Here is an 8,699-nt window from a genome sequence, read left to right as displayed (position 1 = left end):
TAAATCAGTTCAGTTTCTGTGGAAACCCAGCAGAGCTGATCCTGACCAGCAGGGGGCGACAGTACAGAGGAAAAAACTTCACTTTAACAAGAAAAAACCTCCAGCAGAACCACAACCGGGTCGGTACCAGAGACCGTCTGACCCGACTGGAGGTTTGACAGAGCAGAAGAACTGAACCAGGAGAACTTTCTATAAAAAGTTAACAGCAGGAGACAGAAAACGATTAGGTGATGGCAGCATCATGACTGCTGATGCCCCGCCTCCAGGAGGGAATCAGCCAATCGGAACACAGAGCAGGTGTAGAAATAACTGAGGAAACAAAAAGTTAAGAGCTGGAATAACAGCAGATAATGCAGACTGGAGAGCAGTAGGAGAAAAAGTCAGCTTGTCTTCCTGCTTCACCACATTTTGACAAACCTCTGCAGACTTTGACTGTGACAGGTAGGTTCTACAAGAAGTCCCGCCTCCAGAGCTGCATGATGAGCATGTTGCTGGGTTTCCTTAGAAACTTTTAATCTCATCTGAACAATGAATTTAGCTTTCTGCACTGATAACCAGGATCAACTGGAATGAATAGATAAATTAACTGAACTGATGAACTGAACTGATCTGAACTGAGAATGCTCAGACAAAAATCTTCACCATATTGAATCGGTTCATCTGATTCAATCATGAAACAGATGAACTGCAGTCTATCTTCTGGTTCCTTTAACTGGATCAAAGAGGAACTGACTGATGGAGTTTTGGGTCAGCAAAACTCCATCAGTCCAGGGACAGTGGACTGCAGAGTTTTGTCCTAACATTGTGCAGAGCAGGTGGAGCACTAACGACTGCTCATGCATCAGAGACCAGAGCTCTACTGCACACGCTCAGACCTTCATCACCATCCTCTGCCTCAGCCCCTCCCCTCCCTCTCCTCCTCAAGCTGGACCCACTCCATCTATCGGATCAGAACCAGGATGGAGCTCTGCTGCAGAACCTCGGCCGTCCTGCTGCTGCTGCTGCTTCCAGGTAAGAACAGTTTAATGTGGGTCTGCGCTCGGGTTGGACCAGAACCAGAACCGGATCCTCTACTGGTACTGGCTTCTAAACTGTGACACAAAGTTCTGATGCTTTATTCTGAGAACAGAGCCGGTTCTGCGGAGGTTCTGGACGAGTCCATCACGTCCCACCTGAAGGACAGAAGTCAGGACCTTTACAGACTGGTTCTAGTTCTGGTTCTGCTGGGCAGTGAGACGTAGTGGAACAACCTGAACAGCCTGAGGTAGAGGTTGTAAACAGTCAGAGTGAGGCAGAACCTCCCGGTCCGGTCCAGATTCCAGCAGCTTCTGAAGCATCAGAGCAGAACTTCAGCAGAACTTTTTCTCATCAGAACCAGAACCTTCAATCTGGGCTCACTGAGTTGACCCAGCAGAACCAGAACCAGAACCTGTCTGGAGGTTCTCCACATCCTCTCTGGTTACATTTATTCAGTTCTATCTGGCTGCTTTGGTTTTCTGTGACCCGGTTCTGGTCCACTAGTCCTCTGGACCTGAACCTTCCAAGTAGCAGAGCTTAATGAGCCGAGTTCTTCTGGTTCTGGTGGGTTCTGCTCCAGTGTGGGTGGATTTTAGCCCAGCTGGTGATCCGGTGGAGGCAGCATCATGCTGAGGGGGAAGCCGCTTATGGACATCTATTGTTTTACTGGATGATCGAATCATAAGAAAAATCATAAACGACCAGAACACTCCAGTCCCACAGTTCATCAAATGAGCTTTATTATTATTTATTACTATTATTAATGATATAATAATAACAGTATTTATTATATTAATATTATTATTAAGTATTATGATTAATAATTGTAATTATTATTATTATTATTATTATTATTATTATTATTATTATTATTATTATCCAGTGATGATGATGGATTATTATGGGATGTTAACGGCTGAGGTCTGCCCAGGTTAGCATTAGCTTGGTGTCTAGATCATTTCAGAACCAGATAATCGGACCTGGACCCGCCGTCTGTCCATCCAGCAGAACCAGAGTTTCCTCCTCAGTTCAGACAGAAACAGGAAGTTGGTTCTGGTGATTTCATTGGACCCAGGATTGTTTCTCTGAAGCTGAAGAAAGAAGCGACCGACAGAGCCTCTGATCAGACTCGCCCACTGCGCCTGCTGCTCCCGGCCCTCTTCACGCCTCCTGACGCATCAGATTCATCCAGTTCCCCTTAATGAGTAGATAAATAAAATGTTTCTTTAAGTTATTGGTAATTGTTGGGTGAAAGTTGTGACTTGAGGACTAATCTTGTGAGGCCTCACCTGATTGGTTCCCCTAAAGTCAGCTGAACCAATCAGACGTTGGGGTTTATTAAAGAGGCAGCAGCAAATATTTCATGATGTAATGCAGCACAAATAAATGTTTATGGTGACTTTGATCTGTATCTGATTCAGATTGTGATTTGGTCCTTAGATTTAAAGTGCACGCTGAGTAATAAAGGTTAGAAATGAGGTAAACAGAGGGAAGTTGAGCAGGAAGTTGATCTAATCTGGAGGTAAATAACCCCAGAGGCAAGACGGCCGCCAGAGAGAATCAGCCTAAACAAGGTAAATATTTAGCCCAGAGAGACATGGGAGGCGTCCTGTCTCAGATTATCTCCCAGACGCGCTAAAGGCCGCCAGGTTCTGACAAACAGCCCCAGCTGGTGCAGATGGTGGGCCAGAACCGGGCCAGAACCAGGTCCAGTAAGCATGTCCATGTTTGTCCAGAGCAGCAGTGTCTCCTGTCCTCAGGAATCTGAAGGTCAGCGCCGCAGCAGCTGCTCCTTTTTAGTTCAGCGAGCTGCTGCTCAACTCAATGAAACATGAATCGGACCAGAACCGGGTCGAACAAGAACCCAGTTCAGTTCCAACAGCCACTGGGTTTTATTCCATATTCTAGTTATAATTCATCTGGACCTCATTTCATTGGAACCCAGCAGCTTTGGGCTCACAACAGAACCTCAGCAGGCCCACCTGGTTCTGCTGCTGGTTCTGCTGCTGGTTCTGCTGCTGGTTCTGCTGCTGGTTCTGCTGCTGGTACTGGCTGTTCATGGATTTTATTCCTGATTTATGGATCTGCAGTTTCCCGCAACCCTTATGAGGAAATTCCTCTGATCAGACGGGGAGACGGGAAGAACTGGAGATCAGGTTCTGATGGATCACCTGCAGGGGTCTCTCATCTGATTGGTCTGCAGCTGCAGGCATCCAACCAATAAAAACATAACACAGAAATGTGAACTCATAAAAAGAATGCTAAACAACTTTAATTTCTAAAAGAGTTGAATCAGATTCTGATCCTGTTCCTGATTAATGAGTGGATTAGTGTAATCCTGCTGTTCCAGATTAAGGCTGAGGTGATGATAAGGTTAATTAAGGTGGGAATGCATCAGCTGCAACAGGAAGCGCTGCGGATTAGAAAAGATTCACGATCAGATCAGAGGACAGAAACTCCTGGAAACAAGTTTAACGTTTGAAAAGAGAAATAAAAGAAACATGAGAAAAAGTTATAAACCAAGCCTTTGAGCATGAATAATCCAGAGTAATCCGGTCTGCAGGGTGTTTCTCGGCCCATGGCCGCTTCGCCCAGAAGCTGCTCAACAACCTTTTCTCCAACTACACCAACGCTCTGCGGCCGGTGGACGACACTGACCATGTCATCAATGTCACGCTGCAGATCACTCTGTCCCAGATCATCGACATGGTAACCACGCCGCTGCCATCTGCACACGCTTGGCAGCTCCCCAACCTCACTGCTCCGTTCTTTGCAGGACGAGCGGAACCAGATCCTGACCACCTACCTGTGGGTCCGCCAGGTGTGGATGGACGCCTTCCTGAGCTGGAGGAGTGACGAGTACGACGGCCTGGACGCCATACGCATCCCTAGCAACTATGTCTGGAGGCCTGATATCGTGCTCTACAACAGGTGGATGGGGCTACTGTAGATGGGCGGGGCTACTGCAGGGGTAGGAATAGAGGGTGGGTCTACTGTAGGATGGATAGTGCTTGTGGTCTTCAGGCCCTGGTTTCCTCCAGGTTTAACCCTTCCTTGTCTTTAGTGTGGATGATGAGTTCTGCATGTGGAAGGAGTTACATTATGTGGGCGGGGCTTGAAATTTCCTTGAGGTTTAACCCTCACCTCTCCGCAGTGCGGACGATGAGTTCTCCAGCTCCATGGAGACCAACGTGGTGCTGCGTAACGACGGCCAGGTGACCTGGGACCAGCCGGCCATCACTAAGAGCTCGTGTTCGGTGGACGTGGCGTTTTTCCCTTTTGACGTTCAGCAATGCCACCTGACCTTCGGTTCCTGGACCCACAACGGGAACCAGATGGACCTGTTCAACGCATTGGACAGCGCCGACCTGGCCGACTTCGTCCCCAACGTGGAGTGGGAGGTGAGAGGTCACCGGCCAGGTCGCCTGCTGCCCGGCTTGCTGTGACCAACCTCTGAACCCTGTCCCGCAGGTTCTGCGCATGCCGGCCAAGAAGAACGTGATCCTGTATGGCTGCTGCTCAGACCCGTACCCGGACATCACCTTCACGCTGCACCTGAAGCGCCGCGCCTCCTTCTACATCTTCAACCTGCTGCTGCCCTGCATGATGATCTCCTTCCTGGCGCCGCTGGGCTTCTACCTACCAGCCGACTCGGGCGAGAAGGTGTCGCTGGGCGTGACGGTGCTGCTGGCCCTCACCGTTTTCCAGCTGCTGGTGGCTGAGAGCATGCCGCCGTCTGAGAGCGTCCCACTGATCGGTGAGGAGTTTCCTTTGTCCTGAACCTCAGCAGAGAACAAACGTCTCTGACTGCAGGATTCAACATGTCTGCTATCAAACATCAACATAAAACACAATTAAGATAGATTACCTTTGCTTCCAATTAAAGGCACATTAATGACTCCATCATTCAATATCCTAAGCATAGATATATAACATTAGATTAGTGCAGATGAATGATGACTCAGCAAAACTAACTTAGAGATATCTGGAATTCTGACTCGTCATAATTTGCTATGTCTTCTAATGAAGTAGATATATTTAATCTAGATGGTTTTTCTATTTCAGATATGTTGAATGAACATTCTGACTAGTCAGGAAACGTCACTGATAATTATTCTGTCAAAATGCTCCAGATTTACATAGCATTTTAAAGTTATTAAAAGTCAAATATTGTTTTAAGTTGTTTGACAGCAGCACTTTTATCTCTTCTAAGCCATTTAAGTTCATTGTTTGTGTTTTTTGGAAAGAATAAACAGTAAATTCTTTGCGGGCTTAAGCAGCCGTTGCTTAGATAACTAGAATGTAATTACAGATAAAACTGTTTTAATGTTAAAACTGCCTGCCATACAACAAAAGGAAGTATGTTGCGGTGTTTTATTCAGAAATTATCTCAGGTAGAAATGTTAATATTTCTCTCTGGTTTTTATATCTGCAGGAGAAATAAATATGAAAATGAATGTGATGCAGTGAGATTATGTACATTTCTATGATTCTTTATTAGATAAAAAAACAATTTTTTAATTTCCCTTGTTGTTAAAGCTGCAGGCAGATGAAGCTGATGCTGCATCCAGGCAGAGAGTTAATGTCAGCTTGTAACAATAAAACAGCTGAGTTTAATCACATTAGTAATCACATTATTACCACTAACTACCACATTATTATAGGTCAGAATCAATTGTACAGAACAGAGATGCTGCAGTTTTATCTGATAAACCTGCCTGGAGGCATAAAGTTATTTTCTCACTGAATCCTGTAATTTCTCTGAGGGAAGTTTTAATGAGCAGCAGCAGCGTTTCAGTCTGACTCCAAGGAGGACACGGCTTCCAGATAAATGGATAAAGCCTCCAGCACTACTCTGCTGGGGGGCGAAGGCGTTGCTCCTAATTAAAGGATTTAGATTCCTGGCTGGGATCCACATCAGGTCGCTCCATCAGAGCAGAACCAGGAAAAGTTTAAATCCTGCTGAGTCAGCAGATCAGCCGTAATGACTGTGGCAGAGCAATCAGCAGGAAGCCGGCGGGTCGATGCTTCCTGTCAGCAAATCTACCAATCACCGCTCAGGATCCGCCGATCCATTCAGCACCGGGCAGCTCCAGCAGCAGCAGCTTTAAATCTTCACACACACACCGAGTCACACACACACGCACCGAGTCTCACACACACATCGAGTCACACACACCTTGTCACACACACACACAGAGGAGGGAAAAGAAAAGGAGCAGGCTGAAGTCAGGAACCGGTTCAAACTTAATAAATATTCAGCTTTAATAAATGCATGTCTTTTTGACCTCGTTGCCATGGTGACGGCCATATGGATGAAATAGGAAAAATAATCTGTTTGTCAGTTAGCTTTGGTCAGGGTTGGTTCTGTTTAAAGGGGCAGTATCACGAAAGTCAGCTTTCATCATGTTCTAATGTTTTCCCTGCAGTGCTGGTTTGATTCTTTCATGTGTGAGAAATCCTTTAATCTCCATGGCAACCATTCAGCTGAGCAAAATGCCTGGGTGGACCTAGCCCCGCCTTCAAGGCACAGCTCCTCCCCCTAGCAGCTCCTTCAGACTAGCCAGCAGCAATTAGTAAACAGCTGGTGGAACTACTGAGCTCATTTGGGAGCTACTTCTTAGAGCAACGCTGGTAAAAACCTTAAATTGTTAATAGAGGAGCCATATTGGGATGACTTCCTGGAGGCGGGGCTTCAGAGAGAGGAGGAAATTCTTAAAGAGACAGAGGCCCAATTTCAGGGTGTTAAGTAAGGAAGTAGCATTTCTTTTAAGTTTTACTTGATATTTTTATAACAGTTGCTGAGCTATAAAATGGTACTATGTGCCTGGAAGACATGGTACCAGCCCTTTAAGTCTGACCTGGTTCTGAGTCCAGATGGTAACCTGTCTGTGTCCCACCAGGGAAGTACTACATCGCTACCATGACGATGGTCACCGCCTCCACCGCTCTCACCATCTTCATCATGAATATCCACCACTGCGGCCCCGAGGCCCGGCCTGTCCCAAAGTGGGCGGAGCTCCTCGTCCTCAACTTCCTGGCCCGGATCTGCTTCGTCAGCGAGGTGGGGGCCAGCTGCCTGGGGGGGGCGCCGTCCAGGAAGCAGCCACTGTCCCGGCAGGAGTCCCACAGCCGGTCTGACGACAGAGGAAGAGGAGCCAGCTGGGACGTCAACGGGCGGGCCTGGGGGGGGCGGGGTGAGGAAGAGGAGGGTCCCGGGGGGCAGGAAGAGGGGAGTCAGCAGGCAGGAGGGCAGGAAGCGGTGTGGAAGGAGGATCTGCTGGTCACCATCGACCACTCCGAGGAGAGAGAGGCAGAGCAACCAGCCGGCGGGGCGACCCAGAGGGAGATCCGGGTCAGAACCAGGTGTGTGTGCCAGCACCAGCGGCTGCTGCAGAGCGTGGAGTCCATCGCCGGGTCGTACCAGGACCAGCGCACCGCCCAGCGCCGCGTCGCCGAGTGGAGGAAGGTTGCCAAGGTCATGGACCGCTTCTTCATGTGGCTCTTCTTCATCATGTTCTTCTTCATGAGCATCCTGATCCTGGGCAAGGCCGTCTGATGGATCCGACCAGAACATCAGGACGGATCCGCCTTGAGCAGCGCCACCTCCACTCTGCTGAGGTTTCTCACCTTTACAGCTCATCAAGTTTGAAGTTTTTCACCATGTTTTGCTTAGTGACCTTTGAACCCAAACAGAACCAAGCAGAATCTTATCCCAGAACCTTCAGATGAAGTCTGGTTTTCTGGAAGTGAAGAATACAGTCAGATTAAAATATTTGAAGCAATAATGTGTAGATATTTGAGCCAGGAGAACCTGGATCCGGTTCCCTGCAGGTCCAAATGGCTCGGTTGGTTCTAACTGGGTAATCTGCCGAGTCATTCATGGACCTGAGAACTTCCAGAACTTCCTCATGTTTGTTGATGATGTTTAGCTTCAGAGGCTTTTCATTCTGATTCTTGAAACATTAAATGGCAACAGATTATCCGTTAATCTGACCATTTAGTGCTTTATTAAGGACATAAAATCATCTAAAGTCCTAAAACCTGGGAGCTTTATTTTGGACCGGGGTCGGTTCTGATTCTTTTACATTTTATCCACTTTATAAACCAACACTGCATGAGTCGCTCACTGTTCAGTAAGTATAATCAATCAGCTGAATCTGTGATTGTATTGATTTACAATAAATGATATTTATAATTATTCCCTGCCTCTGATTTTAATCTGTGACCCAATGAACTCTGGACCAGACGTGTTCGGTTCAGAACCGAGATCCAGAACTGGAGGACTGCAGCGCCCTCTGGGGGATGACATATGAGTCACCCCCTGAAAGCATAAAATAAATAGAAGACAAAGCTAAACTAGAACTGCAAGCAGATATAATGGGTTCCTGGCCCAAATCGGCAAGTCCTTCCTCTCCACAGCCCCCACCTACAACCCACCTGCACACCCCACCACATGCTTCCCGTGGGCCTCATCATCGCCGGCGCTCTGTGTGCATTGACCAAATCGGCAATTTTCCAGAATGGATTTTAATCCCACAAGGTTTCAAATGCAGGACAGTCCTGAAGATAAATGCACTGATCCACCCAATGTGAGCTAAACTGTGTCTCTCGTCACTTCCTTCAAGGAACAGGCCAGTGTTGTATTTGAAGAGGATTTAATGAGAAAAAGGGTGAAACTG

General features: G+C 47.3%; 1 protein-coding gene across 1 annotated transcript; it reads left to right on the top strand.

The window, feature by feature from the left end:
• Window positions 1-736: 736 nt before the first annotated feature.
• Window positions 737-8,207, top strand: LOC106910824 (neuronal acetylcholine receptor subunit alpha-10-like). The gene is made up of 6 exons (XM_014977506.2): window positions 737-1,011; window positions 3,581-3,726; window positions 3,794-3,948; window positions 4,172-4,418; window positions 4,489-4,774; window positions 6,921-8,207. Exons 1-6 carry the CDS (start codon window positions 837-839, stop codon window positions 7,574-7,576), a joined length of 1,665 nt encoding a protein of 554 aa, XP_014832992.2. The 5' UTR covers window positions 737-836; the 3' UTR covers window positions 7,577-8,207.
• The last annotated feature ends 492 nt before the right edge of the window (window positions 8,208-8,699 follow it).

Source organism: Poecilia mexicana, unplaced genomic scaffold (genome assembly GCF_051168715.1).
Source record: "Poecilia mexicana isolate PSO_F unplaced genomic scaffold, ASM5116871v1 scaffold_14, whole genome shotgun sequence".
Lineage (NCBI taxonomy): Eukaryota > Metazoa > Chordata > Actinopteri > Cyprinodontiformes > Poeciliidae > Poecilia > Poecilia mexicana.
This window is presented reverse-complemented; position numbering and strand designations above follow the sequence as displayed.

Bases quoted from the DNA above. Each gene is read 5' to 3' on its own strand.
- LOC106910824 (XM_014977506.2), top strand. From the start codon at position 837: ATGCATCAGAGACCAGAGCTCTACTGCACACGCTCAGACCTTCATCAC. The intron at 1,012-3,580 runs GTAAGAACAGTT...TCCGGTCTGCAG, and splicing joins GCTGCTGCTGCTGCTTCCAG to GGTGTTTCTCGGCCCATGGC. The intron at 3,727-3,793 runs GTAACCACGCCG...CGTTCTTTGCAG, and splicing joins TGTCCCAGATCATCGACATG to GACGAGCGGAACCAGATCCT.